Source organism: Chamaea fasciata, unplaced genomic scaffold (assembly GCF_029207755.1).
Source record: "Chamaea fasciata isolate MVZ Bird 193981 ecotype frontalis unplaced genomic scaffold, bChaFas1.0.hap1 SCAF_6, whole genome shotgun sequence".
NCBI classification, from domain to species: Eukaryota; Metazoa; Chordata; class Aves; order Passeriformes; family Sylviidae; genus Chamaea; species Chamaea fasciata.
The window spans coordinates 38,759,879-38,778,748 of NW_027094091.1; the positions used below are offsets into that span (position 1 = coordinate 38,759,879).

An 18,870-nucleotide genomic window follows, 5' to 3' on the forward strand; every position below is an offset into this window, starting at 1 on the left:
AGGTGAGATGCTCATCTAGCTCTCTGTTTTGTCTCTAAATTAGGGCCCTGATCACATTTTCAGTGGGTGAATGTAACAAAAAAGGCACCCAGATTTACCTTCCTATTTTTCACTGGGCAGCAGTTCAAAGGCTTAAGTGAGCTGTAGGTTGCAACTGGCCCAGCTCATCTCCATGATTTCTACTTTGTGTCTTGCAATGAATCTTAAGTTCCATAACCGATTCTGCGCATTGTGAAAGTAGACTTCATTTCTTGTTTATTTTTTTACATATTTCTCCTAGAAAAGATGAAAACAACTACTGCTAATGCAGAATGAGCAGCCCTGACAGCAGATAGTTCTGACTACTCAGATTCTAGGCTTGAAGGTCTGGTAATAGCAGGAACCTTTCCAGAGTAGCATTACCTTAGCGCTAAAGACATGGACATACTGCACTCCTATAATCCCACAGCCATATAACCCTATTCAGCCTTTACTAAAGAATAATTAGAAAAAAGGTCCATAAAATCCACTTATTTCACAACACCACACTGCTTCCAATGCATTTCCAGATATCAAATTCCCTCTACATTCCCAATGCAGAGGCCAAATTCTTCAGCTTCTCTCTTTGACAACTTCCCCTTTGCACAGGGATGTGTGATTACAAAAATCTGTAGTGGCTTAACTGAATATGAAAGGAGAACCAAGATAAAATAACATGGATTATTAACCATTAATTTGGATGTGTTTAAGTCATTGCTGAAATAGAGTGCCTGGGCTGGAGAGGTAAAATAAAGAGGGATGAAGAAAGATCAGCACTGCGAGCCCATTTAACTCAATTAATATACTCCCATTATCACAGTTAATAAAAGCAAACAGCAGTTGTTTTTAAGTATCTCATTTTTATAGTGCTGATTCCAGTACTTTTTATACTGCTGAAAGCCTTGGTCTCTGGATGTGTAGGATTACGTCAACTTCTCGGTTGTCATCCACTTCTCTCCCTAAAGCAGGCTTTAAAAACAAAAACTTGAAGCAAGCTCACTGGAAACCCTTAAAGCCAGGAGGCAAACAAACTCATTCTTTTGGGGGTTTTAATACCATGAATTTCAGAAAATCTCCTGAGTGTTTTTGTTTTCTGGGTTTAATTATCTAAGTCAGAAATAATGGAAGAGCAGCTGTGTCAATGACCAAACCTGTGATCCAGTTTAACAAGCAGTAAATTATTCATAACAGACATAGCTCTACACAAACAGAAACATACACAGGGAATAAAATACCTGCAAGGAGATGATCAGAACAAGTATTTTGCAAGAGTCAGGAAAGCAGAAAGCAAGCACTGCAGTGGCATTTCTCAGTCCTGGATTTCCAGAGCTAACCACAAGCAGGAAACAAGGCACTCCTCCAGTGGAGCTTACTGAGAAGCTCTAGAGAGCTCCTCTAACTCAGAGAGGCTGTCATCAAACTGCTGCTATTCTACAGCCTCCACAGACATGAGTCAAACTAAACACAGATATGGGAGAAAATCAGCTCATTGGAACTGCACCTTTTAACTTTAAATTCAAGCTCCCCTAAACCTATCTTCTCTGAAATCTCTTCCTTTCATGGCCTAGTTATTAAGTGTTCCTAAGACACCTGTTAGAGCTGTTAAAAAAACTCAGAGAAAGTTGGTAGCAACTCTTTCTAACCTACCATCTCAGTTTTAATTTACATTTTAATTATGTTATTAGCAGATCACAACTAGCCAAGGCTATATGTGAATTTACCTATATGGATGTGAACACCACAACCTAGCTGGGAAACACAATTCAGAGGCAGTGATTTTATTTGACTGCCATTTTTCTATAATCCTGACCCCTGCAGTTACAAGGAATGCATAGTACCACACATTTGCAAACACACTGCATGCTGTGCTTTCTAATCCTAAGGATCAATATGGAAAAAGATATGTAAATACTCTAAGAGAGACAAGCAATAGTGTATGCCCTGTCCCCACCAACCCTGCATGGAGGCAGAGCATCTTGTTACTATCCCTTACTTGACTCAAAAGCCTCCATGGGAGAAGTGCTCAGAAAGATGTATACTCTTTCTCCTGAGACGAACTCAGGAGGATGTTCTGGCACAAAGTTAAGGGGCTGTGGATGGCTCTCAGTGGGATAACAGCACTAATCCTGGTCTCCTTTCTCTGTTCAAACAGCAAATTAATTGGCATACGCACCCACTGAGGATTTTTATGGCACACTTTGCAGACATGCATGGCCAAAGAGGTCACATTTTGAACCTGCAAATTACTCACACATTTTACATTTTAAATAAAACCGTAGATTTATTGTACAATAGTACAGCATGTGCCTTTTTAACCAAAAGCTCAGCATCACATAACATTTTAATCTTCCATTAAACATACACAGTCCTACAACACAGCTCAGCTCAGCTAGGAAAGCTACATAATGAATTGATTTATTGAGTCCTGGGTACGCTGTTCTTAAGGATGTTCACCTAGAGCAAGAACAGTGGCAGTGGTTCTGGCGCTGTAACATGTAATCACTTTAACCTGTTCTCAACACAGTAATAGCAAGCAGCCATCTAGAGCACAAGAAACAGATCACTTCAGGGACACCACATTTAATTGCAAATGTATGACACAGTAGACCAGACGATCTCACACACATCACACAGGTATGGATTAGAAACCTGTCATGAGATCACTTTGATGTAATGTCTGTACTAACTATGCCACAGAAGACTGGATGCATGGCAGGCATCATACCATCCAGAAGTGTAATTTGGATTGAAACTATTAGGTTTGGAAGAGGCAGACCAGGGTGTTCTGTACAAATATACACTTGCCTTATTACATTAGTTTACAATCCTGTAGCCATTTGCCCACATGACAGCAACATCTTGTTATAGTTCATTTTTGTACCATTTGCTTCAACTTTACCTGGTTCAGTTAAAAACAAGATCATTACTTACACACACAGAATGTGCTCTGTGCTACATCTTGGTCTTTCAAATTGTCATAGACACCCAAGTTGGTGTAGCCAGGCATCCTTTATGCATGTTCTTGTGCACAGCTAGCCACAACGTGTTATTAAGACACATTCAGATAAGATTCTTAATTTGCCACTGGGGTTTTTCACTGCAGTGGAGATTCAAAGCTCATCACAATATAATGATTTACAGTAAGTAAATTTCCTCTGAAATTTGGAGTTAAACATCTACAACCCAAATGAGCTGCAGGTTACATCACAAACTCTTGATCAAAGAGAGAAAGGTTTTGTTTTTTTTATTGCTGTTCAGTTTACCATTGTGTGTCAAACCCTAAGCCTGTTCCTTAAAAGGACCAAGTGCTATTTTTATTAAAGAATTTAAAATTCTCAGAAAACAGTATTGGAGTAAAATTTTAAATACCCAAAGGAGGTAAATTTGGATCCTACACCTAGGTATGTGATTTTTCACTTACAGCAGGAGTGTGATAATGCATTCTTGATTGGTTCCGAACATGCATCAACTAAAATGATATGCCAATCAAAACACAGAGAGTGGTATTAAAGAAACAGAGGAAGGAAATCTGTATCAAATATCTGATCTTGAATTAAAATAGACTAGCAATATATGTAAGCCTTCAAACAGATGAGATGCTTAGCTTATCTCAAGTAGCATACCAGGAATCATTTTCAAAGAATGATATCAAAGCGGCATCTACCATGGTCCATGTGTATCCTCTGTCTCTGCGAAAGTCACTCATCTTAGCCCAAATACTATATAGCATGTTAATTAAAGTATAACAACAACAAAAAAGGGACCAAAAAGAATTGTTTCAAATTTAAGTTGCTTTTGTATCATCTTCAACAATCTTCTGAAAATTTCACCACACTGAATAAAATTTCACTTATCTGTCTTGTTCCTAGTTATAGATAAAACTAGCCAGCAGAAGAAACAGAGCTTGAAACAAATCCATTCTTGACTTGCAACATTAAAAATACAAGTTCAGTAGATTTCCAGTTCATTGTCTAAACTGTAATATTTTGATAGCCTTCGGTGAATAGATGAACTTTTAGCAGATTATCTAGATATCAGTGATAGAAGCAAAGACTGTTGAAAAGGTAATTATTTAATTAAAACAGACATTGCCTGAAATGATGTTTTTTTCTTGCTGTAAAACAAACACAAGCAGCATATAAATGAGATGCACTAGCTCTTTTTCTCCTTCCACTCAAAATTTCTAATTAGCTTAACAAGTAATGAGAAATAATTCAAACCTGATCTTCAAACATTAACAAGATGTTTAAGGACTAAAGCTCTGTTTTTTCCTGAATTCACTCTATGCCAACTTTAATAAAGAGTTTATGCAGATTCTTTCTGCTTACTAAAATGAAGTCAGCTTATGTTTCTTACATATTTAAATAGCTCCAACACCAGAGACATACAAAGTGTTATACTGAATTTTAATCCTTGAAAAACATTATTACACCACACACTGTTATTATAAATCTTTTCAATAACATCCATTATAGAACTCAGTGAAGAGCACTGTCTACTACTATGCACTGTCAAATAGTCCTGGCAGTATCAGTAATTGACTACAGCATATTTCTTCATTAAAATCAAGTGTTAACCTACATATTCTGAACTTGCAAATAATACACAACAGATTTTACTTTCATATAGGTTGTATATTCATTCATTTTTTTCTGATTTTTATAGAAGAGTAAATTTTCTATAACAATATGAAAGAAAATTAATAACTTATTTATCTACCTAGGAGGCTAGTAGTTATTTGTAATCATGTTAATCAAAAGATGACTGAAAAATTCAAAGTTAATTATTGTGAAGTGCACAAAATCTAGAATATAGGGAGTTTCCACAGTACATTATACTAAGTCAACATATAATAGATTAAAAGCTATAAAGCCAAAATCCTTGTTAAAAATTTAGTGTTTCTGACATCATCTTCCACCACTCCATCAATTCTTCTTTTTCCTCTTCTTTTCTTTCAGACAATGACTCCAGCTCAAAATCAACCTGATTAAGAGAAACAATCAAAAACAGCAGTAAGACTTACATATAAAGAATAGTTAGGCTTTTAAGAGTCATTTATTGAAAGAAGATCCTTAACACAAATGTAGGGCTTAGAGGGGTACCTTCTTTAGGTTTAGGCTGGGTTTATTCCAAAGTGTCTCAAAGCTGATTGAAATATGTGCAATACTTGTATATCAGTACAATAACTTATCTAAATACATACAGGTGAGCAAAATTTCCTAAAGAACCAGACATCTGTCCACTTGTATTTGACTTGACTAAAAATTTCAAAAAGTATGGGCCAATTAAAATTGAGTAATAGCCAGCCACATAAATCATATGACATATTATAAAAAGTATCATCAGTATATTGCCAGCACTGATCTCAGAATATTCTGAGTTGGAAGGGACCCATGAGGATCATCAAGTCCAACTCTTATGAGCTCCACTCTCCAACCAGCGGAGATAATCTCAGCTAATACCTAGCACTGCAGACCCTGAGCATATCAAAACATCTATACAATCTTATGCCATCAAGAAGATCCAGAGAGCCTCTCCTAACACATGGCTCATTAATATACATACAATATTAAGATACAATGTGCTAGTTTAGTATATCTTAACAAGTAATTCACGCTAGTGACATATCATTTATTTTAAATACTTTCACAATTGTACATAGAGTGAATTAAAAATGCTTCTGAAACCTTAGATGCAGTCTAGGTCTTATTAACCTCACATACTGAATATCTATGCAAAGCAGTGGCCCATTGCTACCTTCCTGCTGGAAGCTGGAAGCTGGAGCTGACCACTGACTTTAACCTTGGCAGGTACTCATTTGTCAAATTAAATTAAAAATATGTCTCAATCAAAACGTCAACATCTCTTACTTTTTATGTTGTGCTATAAAAGATATTTCATAATCTTCTGATTTTCTACTCAGACATGTAGCATTAACATGTTTAAGTATCTCAATATTACACTTCTCTGTGTCTTTTTATTATAAATAAGAACACCAATGAGATGAAATGAGGTTACAGTGAGATTACTCTCAGTGGCTGGTGCATGAAGTGCTAGAAGAGCAATTTCTAAATTAGCATGTTCTGAAATATTCTGAAAAATCACCTCCTGCTTACATGCATACGATGAGGGAAAAAGGGACCATTTAAATGTATAACAGGCGATAAACCAACACATGTGAGCACTTACCACAACAGCAGGGCTGAAGGGCACAGCCACTTTTTTAGTTATTGCTAGATAGCCTGGTGCTGAGGCCGTAACTTTGTAATTTCCAGGAACAAGCAATCTCCAGTAATCACCATCCTTGGCTGTAGAGAAGCAGAAAAGAATCCAAATAAATATGTATAAGACTAATTACACAGCTAAGAAGAAAGGCTCATATGTCAATCTTTTAAATTCCTGTCAGCACTTTCTTTTTGACTGCCTGAAAGGATTCTTCCTTCTTTCTTCCTTCAGTAAAAGGAATGTATATATATATCAGTATATATATATCTCATATTTGCTTCCTTTCAGGTAATCAAAAAAACAATTTAAATTTTGAAGTTATGCTGGAGCCCCCATGAAAGATATTGCCTTCTGAGGCTGACGGCTCTCCATCACACTGAGGAAAAGGACAATATGGGACATTATTCCACTTTAGAAGCACCGCTCAGCCAATGTAAAGTCCCTGCTAAGTGTCTGAGGTTCTGGTTGCTATGTGATACATATTTTTATTATTCCTCAGTATTCTGATAATCCAAGTGTAAATGAATTTTATTCTCATTGCATTTATATAAGTGGAACTATCTTTTTCCTCTTTCAGAAAAAGCTATGAATCTTAATTTCCTAGAATATTGCAGGTGTATCACCCTTGAAGCATCAATTATTGACATGTTTCAGTATCCAGGCACTGTGAAGGGTTTTTTCATTTGGTTCAGAAAAAAAAAGAAATGGAAGCTTGATCCACTCAGGTCAAAGAAAGGTGCTCCTACTGCAATGTTACTAGAGATTATCTTTTCTAGTCACAGAATCGAAATTCTTCATCATCTTCTCTAGAAATGACCCTATTTTTCTAAAGGGTCTAAAGACTCAGATCTTCCCTGCACCAGGCAATTATCTAATTTATCACAGGCTAGTAATTTGAATTTCTCTGCCTCCAGAAAACATTGCAGAGCTATTCTAAAGTTCAGCTAGCAATGCCATTTAGAAGATTTGGCCATGCTCTTTGTACTAGTCCCTTAAATGCTTTTTCACCACATCTGCAGCTACACAGTCCACAAAGGGAAACATTACTTAAATGTCTGCAATTTGCATGGTCAAAAAACTGTCAGTAGTCATTCCAGCTGTTCCCAGATTTTTCTCTTCATGAAACAGAATGGAAAAAAAAATACTGCTGTAGAACTACAGCAATGATCTATTCTAATTCCTGTCACAGGAACAAAGCAGAATTTCAACTTATGATTAAAGAAGCAGGAGAAAAGCCAAAGAATATTTCTCCTTCATTTTGACTGTGCTAATATTCAAATACTTGTTTTCATCCCTGTTTTGACAATACATGACTTTCAGTCTTATACACACACAATGATGTGAAAAGATTTATAATTAGACGCAATTTTTGTATCATAGAAGCATGAGCTCCTCTCTCACATACTTCACTCACTTGAACCTCAAAATACCTCTTGGCACAGTTTATTCCCTTCTTATTATGCCTGAAAATTTATTTCCAGTTTCTATACATTTTGCCTTCTTGTTGAAAGTGACAGAAGGTAACTAATGTTTTCACAGACTGTTCTCCTGCTTGGCACAAGTGCTGGCTTTCTCTTTGCAGGTGATGTGCAAACACAAATCAGAGGTTACTGAATATTCTACCAGTCCTGTTCCAAAGTATTCTGTATTTCTGTGACAGTACAGTGAGACACATAATTGAGAAAATGACCATAAAATAAGCTCCTGCATAGAGCAGTGACATTCACTCATTGTTTTTCTAACCAGTATCTTTTGCAAATAAATAAATGTCGTTCAGGATAGGAGAGCACAGATGTACAGGGAAGGCTGAAAGTTGGCACACTGTTCCAGCTACCTTCTGAACTCATTCCTAGAACAAAGCGCACCATCACTGAAGAGGAAACACATCATTTTTTGTCAACACCAACCAACAAAATGCTTTAATCTTTTAGAATCACCCTTCTAAAAAACATCACGTAATTGTAAACAGCAGAGAGATTTTATCTTTGCTGAAGGAGGTTATGTAAATTGGAAATCTGTCAAGAATTTACATACCAAAAAGTATGACTGCACTGTGAAAAATATAAGACTTTTGTACTAAAATTTAGCCTTCAAAATAAAAACAGCACTGTTGACAGGGCTTTAAATCCTGTCAGAGTTGTGAAACACTATTTGCTTCACAAATCAGAAGCCAGACTAGAACATTAATAACCAAGAGGCACCCAAACCAATTTACACCAGAGACCCATGAAGTCAAAAATAAACCAGTCTCAGCTACTCTGAGAGCAAAATACAAGTGAAAGATTCATGAAATCCTGTGGGCAGCAAGCTTCTTGAGGCACAATGTACTGTCCTGGCTTCAAACTTTTGCTCCCTTAAAGCTGCAGTTAAAGAGATGTGAAATGGCTCCAGGTTTCTAAGCCAAGGAGAAGCACTGCTGAGGTACCACCACACTCACCTGATGTAACATCATGGCTTATTCCCTCCACAGAAATTGTAGCATTTGCTATTGGATTGCCCTGAAGATCTTTAACAAACCCCTTCACTCCTCGATGAATCTAAAAAAAATAAGGTCACCAACAAATGGTAAACAAAAAATGTTTAAGAAAAGATGGCACTTTTTGGCAATGCAATATCTACTGATATATCTAACAAAGCAAGCTATGAACCCCACAGTCTACAGGCTGACCACTACCAATGAGAAATACTAAATATCATAATGGAACAGAGAGTGAAGAGGAAAAATAATTCAGCAGGTAGTTATAATAATATACCTGTTCAATGCAAGCAATTCTCAGAAACACACAGCAAATCATAGTACACGTAAACACTGACTTGCAAATCTTTGTCGTGTTGGGGATTAATGAATGCATGGAAAAGCTTTGAAAGAACAGCCTACAGAAATATTCTTTTTAAAGTTTTATCAACTATAAGAATGTAGAGCTAATGATATAATTTCTTAAAGGTGAAGCATTAGCAAAGTAAATGCAATCACTTGGACTTCAGTGGGCAATCCCTCTGTGAGATGCTTGAGCTTTTCGTTGTGCACCCAAAACATCCAGTTCTGTGAGCTGGGACCACAGAGAGTCACAACACTTCCCTCCTGGACTCTGGGAGGAGGGCAGTGGTGGGTGATGTCCTTGTTCCTTCATGCTCAGGTAACAGCCCCAGCAGCACCTAATCTGTCTGCTCTCACCATACATGAAATTAAAGCACTGATATGATCCCAGTGTGCGGAGAGACCAGTCCTACCAGTGTATCTGGTACACAGTCTGAAAGCAAACTCCTCAGAAGCAAGAGACTGAGGATCAACTGCCTTTTCATGTCCAGAAGGAATTCTCAGTGCTGGGGACAAGGGGATGTTGGGAACCTGTGTGGAGATTGGGACCTCACTGGGAGCCTGGAAACAAAGCAGCAAAGCACTGTGAAGTTCAGGCTTCTCTCAGATTCCATGTCCTTTGAAAAGACTTGTGGATCCTGAGTTTTATTTTGAGATATTGATGTTCCCCTTTATGAACCTATATGAAGCATTCAGCTGCTGTAGTTTAGCTTAGATTCCTCTAATATATGCTGTGGGAGAAGCCTTAGAAAATCAGAAATTACATATTTGCACTGTCCTCAGCACTCCCAGGGGAGCTGGAGCACAGACCTGGTCATCTCATCCAGCAAGAACACAAAATCCAATGCCAAAGAGACCATCTGAACTTCAAGGATAAAGCTGGTAGCTCTGCAGGAGCAAAGGAAGTTGGCAAAATAGTATCTTATACATGAGCAATTTTGAAAATGCAGCAACATAGCTTTCCATGAGTCAGAGAAAATTAACCCCTGTGCAGAGGAGCTGAACAATTTGAGACAGATTCCATAAAGAATGGGTAAAAACCTGCAGGACAAGTACAGCTTTTTCCTCAGCCCACAGATGATGTTTTAACACATCAGTATAACACTTCAAATATTCAAATATTTCTGATTTCCGGCAAACTAAAGCATTTGTGCTTAATTAAGTCCTTAAAGAAATGAATGTATTAATTGATTGGTTCTGCTAACAAAGTGTGTTTCTCGTTTCACAATCTCAGGTGTGCAACCACTAATGATATCAGATATATTTGAAATTTTAACTACAATATTCAGGTTTCAGAAACCTTCTATGATCTAAGCCATGTGTCCAGGTTCCTGTACATCCACAGAATGATCCATCCCATGTCTGCACACACATTGGAATATCTGCAGAGGGCAATCCATTTTTCTGAGCACACACACCAGCACTGGGGGAGTCAATCATAGACTACGGAGATTTGTATTTTATTTCATTGAGGAACTCAACACAAATATTTTAAATCAAATGTCTGCAACAGTTTTAGTAAGGTAAGAAGGATTCTATACTGTAAATTCATCCTTGTTTTCCACTCTTCTTCCACTTATTTAGAAATATCACACAGGATTTACCACCGCAGAGACAAATAAGAATTAAAGCAGCATCTGGATTAGTATGGTATTTTGAATTATATGTTCACAAAGCACAAAGTTTAGAAGCTTTCTGCACAATAACTAGTTCTGGCATCCACTTCTATGTTACCTGCTCAATGTAATTTATAAGAGAATTCTTATTGTCCTCCCAGTAGCCCTTCAGAGTTTCTTCAGGTGGGAATTTTTCACAGCTAAGCTCCACTGTGATTTCAAAGCAGTTGCTGCTGAGGTAATTGAAATCCTGCATTCCTGCAATGCCAGAGAAGAGAGGTAGTGATGCATTTTGCATTACTCTGAAGTAAATAAGGGGGGACAAAGGAAATGCTGGGCCTATTAAGAAAAGAACAGCTATAAGTCAATTGATGCAGCTCCTCTCCATCTGCTTAATTTTGAATTCAGAAGCTTTAAATCAGAGAAACCAAATAATTCCGAAATACATTTTCTTCCCAGGGAAAGTTTAAAAAAGCCTTGACAAATAGGCTGTATACTTCTACTTGATGCTGCACGTGACCTGTATATTTTTAGCTCACACATTTTTGAATAGCTGACACATAAATGACTTTTTTTCTCTTTGGGAAAGATAATTATTTCAGATTATGGCTAAAATATTTCCATATGAAAAAAATAACCAAAAAAAGATCCCCACCTTGTAAGCCAGGAAAAATAACATTTTAAAGCAATTTAAAATTATAAATAAAATTAAACATAATAAAGTGATGCTGAAAAAGAGATTTATAAAGATGAGTCAAAAATGTGTTGGTTTTTTTTTTCTGAAAAGATAACATTTCATGTTAATAACATCTTACATGGAAAACGTTTCCTTGTCAAGATTTTCTGCATAGATTTCAAACATTGTCCACCAAAACAAAACAAAACCACAAAAAAACAACAAACAAACAAAAAAAAAAAGGAAGGGAAAAAAGACTTCCTATAACATTTATTTACATGGAAATTTTTCTATGGATAGGGTTTCTCCAACTCAACACCTCTGCAAAATCAATATTAGATAGCCTTTGAAAGAGAGGAGAAACATCACTATAAATGCAACTTTAATAACTGACATTTTAAAACATAAGTAGCACAGTGGCATCATCACTAGGAATAAAAACTTGATGGAGAATATGCACCCTTTTACATTTCTTACTACATGGGTATACTGGCCATTTCCTTAAACTGGTCAATCACAGTCCAAGGAGGTTTCCAGTTTTGTAACTGGATCAACCAACTGGAGAGGGACCATCCCCAGAAGGGTTATAAACATTTTCTTTGCAGAAACTGATGTAGGACTATCCCTTGCCTTCCCAGTCTGTCTAGATAGCAGAGTCAGTGGATTCTCAAATGGAGGCCTGAAAGAAAGTGGCAATCAAGCCTTCTGAGCACCCCCATAGAGGTCACTGAGGGATTTAGAAGTTTTTCTAGGACAGCTAATTCATTTAGCCCTGTGCTGCCCTATGCAAGCTACACGTGAGACCTGAGGCAGTCTCTTTACCAAGCACCAGTGTCATTCACGGGTCCATAACCACCCCAAAAGCTGATGTCACATCCCACAGAGAACCTAAGGACAGCAAACAGACTGAGTCAGGTGGGATTTTGCCAACACACTAGGGGGAAGAGGCTGTTTTCTACCAACCAGGCAATAAGACTCCCAACTACTGACAGGCACAGGGATTTTTCTGATGGCTAAAAGAACTTACTTATTTCTAAACCTTTTTTTTTTTTTTTTTTTTTTTTTTTTTTTCAGAAAAATGAGGACACAGAAGGCAAAGGCTCCTGGGAGGGATGGCTCTGATGTTCCAACAGGCAGAACTCTTAGATGGACCATTCAGCAATACACAGCAAGAGACCAGTGGAGTCATGAGTAAAATCCTGACAGCAGTGCTGACTCTTATGCATCTGTTCTGGACACTAGATAATGCTGCTTTTGTTGCTTTTTGCACTTCTTCTAAAATAAAGAAAGAATGCATGAAGAGGAGAACAGGGAGCCAAAGGGCACGACGTAATTTTACTGCGGTGACAGTAATTCTTGACCATTACTGTTCCAATTCTCAGAAAATTTCTGTTTCCTCCCAAAGTATTACTCAGGGATGTCCTAGTTTCTCAAGAACAGAATAAAGAAGCAATATATTTTCCAGTTTTGTGCACAATGTCCATATCCTATAGTTTGTTTCCCAGGGCCTGGCCATGTCCCAGGTTTATGTGTTGCTCCTGAAAAAATCCATCTTTTGCATCACTGAACTGCAGATGATCTGAATCTCTGGGACAGAGAATGGGTGAAGCTGGCCAAGATCTAAACTATGGCCCACATATGTAATCTGGAGCGCATTGGCTGTGGACTCTTTACCTCCCTGTTCACTATGGTGCTTAGGTGCAATATGCAAGACACCAAAACATTTCTAAAGATTTATTCAATATTGCAGCAACTTCACTGCCACTGGTCCAGCCCTTGAAGTGCCCTGTGTGTGGCATGTATCACATGCATGCACATCACCACACTCCCAAAGCCCCTCACTTGTGACAAAGGGTAGCACTAACTTTCTCACATTTTAACAGGAAATCAGAAAGGCTTGGATACCTCAGATATGACTGAGATCCAGCAATGAATGCCCTTTATTGCTGACCATGAGTAGGACTTTGAAACTGAGAACACAAGAACTTCTCTGTTGCACTACTCCAGTGACTGAGGGACTATAGTGTCTTTATGTTAGTGCTTACAAAAGTAAGCTTAGAATATGGGGGAAAAAAAAATTTCTTCAGGTTTTAATAAAGGAACACCATGCTTCATAAATAAAGTGGAATGCAGGGTATGCCCCTGGCATCCAGGCATCAGAATTACTTAAGACTTTGAACTGCAAGCCACAGCACTAAGTTAGTTCAGCTTCTACACACAGAAAAGGCAATAACCTTTAGCAGGACAGGATATGCTTGAATGGGGGGACTACGAATGCCTCTTACATTAGCGTTTAGTGAAATCCTAAAAAACCCTAACACTGCTTCCAAAACTGGTAATCCAAGTTGGGAATAAGTTTAGTTCAAGGGTGACTTGAGAGTATCTAAAAATTTAAAAAAGACACTTAAACAACAGCCTAATAGTACAGCAATGTAAGCTGCTTTAAAAAGCTATTTTTGTAATGACATGAATCTGATTAGACTCAGGTGACTCTGTAATGACAGAAAAAGCAGAACAGGCATGTGGCTAGGTAGTAATTGATTACTATCTGTTCTTCTCATTCATAGTTCCAGATAGGTACTGCACACAAAAGGTACATTAAAAAGTCATTAAGGATGTTGAAAAGTTATACAGTCAACAGCTAAGAAAATGCCAAAATTAAAGCTGTTTGTGCAAATTCAGTTTGGCTTTCTTGTGCATGAGTGAAATCATTAACTACATGCTGATAGAGAGAAGGCCTCCATTAAAAACAACATGGGTTTTATGTACAAACTTGTTCCCGCTCAGAGTCTGATGGCTAAAAGAGCCATTCCTGAACACAGAAGAATGACCTCTTTGCTTGCAGTCTCTGAAAAACCTCCATGGGTAAACTAATCAGAGACGACAACTACTACAAGCGTAATAGCATCATGGCCTCAGACTCAGCACAAAGGTGCTCTTGCGGGGAACTTTTCCCTGTACCCCTGCTCCACAGAAGGATGTAACTACCAAACAGCAATGTTGAGAAAAACTTCACAGACAGTGTAATTAAGAGAGAGAGGCAAGAGTCAAATATTCCTCTACATCATACACTCTCTCCACCCAAAAAGCCAGAAAGGGGAATTGCCACATTGCATGAGGTTGGTGAGGAAATCCTGAGGTCAGACAAAAGGGAAGGACAGAGCATTAATGCAATGGAGGGTTCCTCCTTACTTCCAGTTAGAGCCAAGGACTGTTACCAGATGTCTCTGACACAGATGTTCAGCCTTCCTACTGAAAGAATCCAGGTATTCAGAAAGACATGAAGGTCACACGACAGCCATCCATGCACTACCCCTGCAGACTGAAGAACCAGTGAAGATGGCAGCTGGCCCACCTTTTACAGAAGGTACAAGTCCCTGAGGATGAATTACATGGGCAAAGAATTGATGTTGCACAACTAGGGGCACCCTAATAAGCTCTGTAGGGCAACAGCACCTATAGTAATTCATTAGAGTGAAAAATCATCCTTTCCTAGGTCAGAGGTCTTGGTCTGATAAGGTACTGTCAAGGAGATGATCAGGAACAGAGACAGAAAATGGGCAGGAGGGGACACTGGAGCTGTGTTCGGTGCAGAAAGGAATCTTCAGTAGAAGAGTGAGAAAGGAAGGGAAAAGGGGAAAGTGGGGGACAAAAGCCCAAAGGAACCCAAGGGTGCAAAGGCAGAGAAGTACCACCAAAGCTCCAACAGGACAGATACAATGGAGACAAGGCCTTCAGAGTTTCTTTTGATATATTCCTAATTCTGGTAAGGAGGTACAGTGGAATACTTTCCCTAAACCAACATAAATGGCTTTTCAACAGCTTATGCTGCTTGCTAACTTTGAGCTCATCACCATATGGACAGCAAATGATCACTGATACCATCAATAACTTAATTGCCACATTTTGGTTTTCAGATGGGGCTTTTCAGATTAGAACTTCCCAGAAAATTTTCACTTGAACTGAGCAGTGTTTAGTTATTTTCCTTAGCACTAGACATAGAAAAAGCAGAACTGTTTTCACTGAATTATATTTGCTTTTTTAAGTCAGCAAACACTACCATGGAGGTTTTGTTCAAAAGTTACAGCTTGCCAGCTAATTTCTACACTTGGAAAAAAACCCCAAACCAATAACAGATTCAATCTGCATGGTCCTAAGTATATTGTTGTCTCTCTAATTTTTATTAGCTGCACCATATTAGGATGATAGATCCTGCTTAGCACTAGGATTCCTGCCTATTAACGTCTGTACAAATATGAGAAAAAGAAAGGCCTCACTTGGGGATTTACCAGTCTAACTTAAAATAAGATCCAAAAAGAGGAAATCAAACTTTCCAAAAACTTTTTCCAATGGAAAAATGTGTCTTTGCCATATGCAGTTTAATCAGAATCAAAGCATTTCATCAAAACAATGGAAAAACTGCTTTTCATAGCATTTTCCTACGGAAATATCAGCTGAAGTTAAATATATCCATTTTCATAGCTAATATTTAATATTGCATTATGATAAATTTTAACTGAATTAAAACAAATTTTAACTAGTAAAGTTTTCAATATTTTGTTTATAGTAACTTTTTTTCAGCTTTTGCAGACTTCCATTTTCAAGGGTGTTTTAATGGTTTCAATTCAAAGTCTGAAAAGCAGACAAAGATATTTTGCGGTTTTAGTTACATTCAGAAATTTCAATATTTTACTTCACATTCAGTCCCTGGTGATCACTGGCTGCGTGAGCACTACCAGTTGTTGTTCTGTTTCTAATTTCTTCGCAGGAGCTTAATATTTTCTTCTTTTAGTACCACCTCTATTGTAAGAGAAGTAGAGTTAGGCTACCACTGAGGCTGTCTAATGCTCTGAGAGATTCCTACTCACTTCAGGTAAAAATTTAAAATTCATTCAGAGACTGTAATTGAATATAAAGAGAAAAGCAAAGAATAAAATAGTTATGTGTGTTCAAAGTTATCCAGCATAAAACAACAACGCCAAAATACAGGAAAATCACTCCAACACAAGCTGGCTCAGAAATCTTCAGCTCAGTTTTCATTACAAGTTCAGCAGAGGCAGAACACTCCAAGATTCATATATGCCAAGACCTGTTTGGCTCAGTTTACAAAGATATCAAAATTCTTAATAGAAAGGAATGACATGTCTCCTTTGAATTAAACGTCTCATTTCAGGCTACTCTTCTGGACTTCTGGAAAATTAGTCTGGACATGTCCATAGTAGCTCTGCTGCCCCTCTTAGCACAGAAGGCTCTACCAAAGTCTAGGGAAACAGCACCTGGGCCAGAATCAGGCACTAACCAAGTACAAAATATGGAGATGCAAATGCAAGTATCTTCATGGTTTTGTTTCCATTAAAATCCAAAGCCAAATTCCCATTTTCTATAACATTGCAAAATCAGGCAACCAGGCTTCTCGGCTTCCTTCAGCTTGGATGCCTTCATTATTGAGGTTGAAATGAACCATCAGAAGCCTGCTCTAATGAGGTTTTGTCTGGGGATTTTTCAGTCTTTTCTTAACCCCTCCTCCCCCCCACTCCCTTAATATTTCATGATGGAAGAGCTATCACTCGCCCACTGTAGAACTATTAAATTTGCAATGACCTGGAGCCTGAAGAAACGCTGCGGAAAAAGCAGTAAAAAGGAATATTTTAATAGTTATCACAGTGAGCTTTATCAGATTTTATAGATGTACTGTGGTGAGAGATCAGCCTTTGATTTAGCCTTAAGCAGACGCAAAGTTGTGGATAACATAACTCAAGCTCAGAATAGCCAGTGACACGGACTCCCATGGGGTGGGCTCACCTCCTGGGACACTGTACCATGCACCACCATTAGTTGTTCCATCCACAAAGCTGCTGTCATCATCATTTTTACGACATGGTGGTCTGTTTGGATCAGACATAGCAGGGTTAAAGGAAGAATAACTGCGAGCCAGGCTTTGAAAAATAGCATCATCAGGACAGGAGCTGTACTCATGAGCACTGCCTAGGGAGGAAAAAAAAGACCAGGAACAAGGATTATTAAAAGGGCAGTCATAGCGACTAGGCTCATAATTTAGATCACCAGCACTGCACAGCAGAACTGTGCCTGAAAATACTATGTACACAGGTAAGTGTCCTACAGCATCACAAGTTAATATGGCATTATCTTTTTAAAGGTAACATTTCCCCATTACTTCATCGATTGTCGCCCTATCATTAAAGTGGCTAATCACCAAAGTCTCAACATTTATGAAAATACTACTTTAAAAGTGCACCACAAAAGCTAAGCTATTCTAGGCTTTAGATATTTTTTTGGAAGAACAGACAGTTCAAAAACACAGATTCTCCCTAAAGAGTTTTATAGTCAGATACTACAAGGATTTTCAATTAAACTGTGATAAAGTTAACTGAAAGAAGAGAATCACAAACAATATAATTTCATGAAACTTCAATCATGGGTTCATCCCATAGTAGCAGAAAAAGCTAAACTAATATTGCTGAATACTTTATGATAACATCTATGCCACAATGTGATCCTTTGTATAAAGGACCAATACTGAAAATGGCAACAGTAATAGTTGTTTCTGTTAGCACACTACTGCTTTCAGAAATTCATTTTTACAGGTGCAAGAAACCTTAACCTAGACACATCTTCCTCACTTCATTTAACAGGTTACAAACAGCCCCAGCTAATTTAAGACCTAAGTTGCCTTGATTAATATATCTAAGGGACTATGATTCCCTCAGGTATTACATCATTTTTGTCGTATAAATCTACTGAAACAAACTATCATCTTCAAAACTAGAAAATACGGTCATACTAGCTTTAAACACGTGATTAGCATAATAAAATAAGTCATTTCGATGCAATGACTGTAACTTTTATAACTATAACATTTATAAGGGTTTTTTTTAATTTTATAGGGTTTTGCAGTGTTTTACGGTTTTGTTTGCAGGGTTTATAAAGTGTATCTTAGCTAGCAGTGAAATAAGTATAGAATGGAATTTCTATCTCCTACTATTTCATGTTAACTTCTATTTACATACCACTCCGAGTCTCATCATAAGGATAATTTGCAACGAGGTCTCCTCCATGAAGATTGGCAGACAGCACAAAGGGAATATCCATAATCCAGTGAATGACACCTTTTGTTTCAGGAGCAAGCTACAACAAAATAGCATTACCACAAGTTACAAATTGATAATCCAACGTAGAAACATTCAGTTAAATACAGTGGGCTTAATTTATTACCACATACACTGTGCAAGACAGTTAAGTGAACAGCAATTTTATTCTGGCTTCAGAGAAACCAGTCCTTACATTAGATTTATATTATATTAAGTGGATTAGTAAGTCCAAAACTATCTCAGAATAAGACTACAAAAAAAGCAATCTCAATCTTTTACTGCTTCCCATTATGGATAAAAAAGCCTACCCAATTTTAAACAAAGGAAAATAAAATAATTAAATGTAAGTGTTGGCGCAGTCTTTTCTCTGCATGGAAAGTAAAATTACTTTATTAATATTTTGAATTT

The 18,870-nt window shown here is 37.6% G+C and overlaps 1 protein-coding gene across 1 annotated transcript in view; it reads right to left on the reverse strand.

Moving 5' to 3' along the window:
- Window positions 1-2,272: 2,272 nt before the first annotated feature.
- The window catches only part of CPE (carboxypeptidase E), a 56,830-nt gene continuing 40,232 nt past the window's right edge, over window positions 2,273-18,870 (reverse strand). The window contains 6 exon segments of the mRNA XM_066186027.1: window positions 2,273-5,001; window positions 6,208-6,326; window positions 8,681-8,780; window positions 10,796-10,935; window positions 17,156-17,338; window positions 18,382-18,499. Of these exon segments, the coding sequence (XP_066042124.1) occupies window positions 4,903-5,001; window positions 6,208-6,326; window positions 8,681-8,780; window positions 10,796-10,935; window positions 17,156-17,338; window positions 18,382-18,499 (759 nt within the window). The 3' untranslated portion in view covers window positions 2,273-4,902.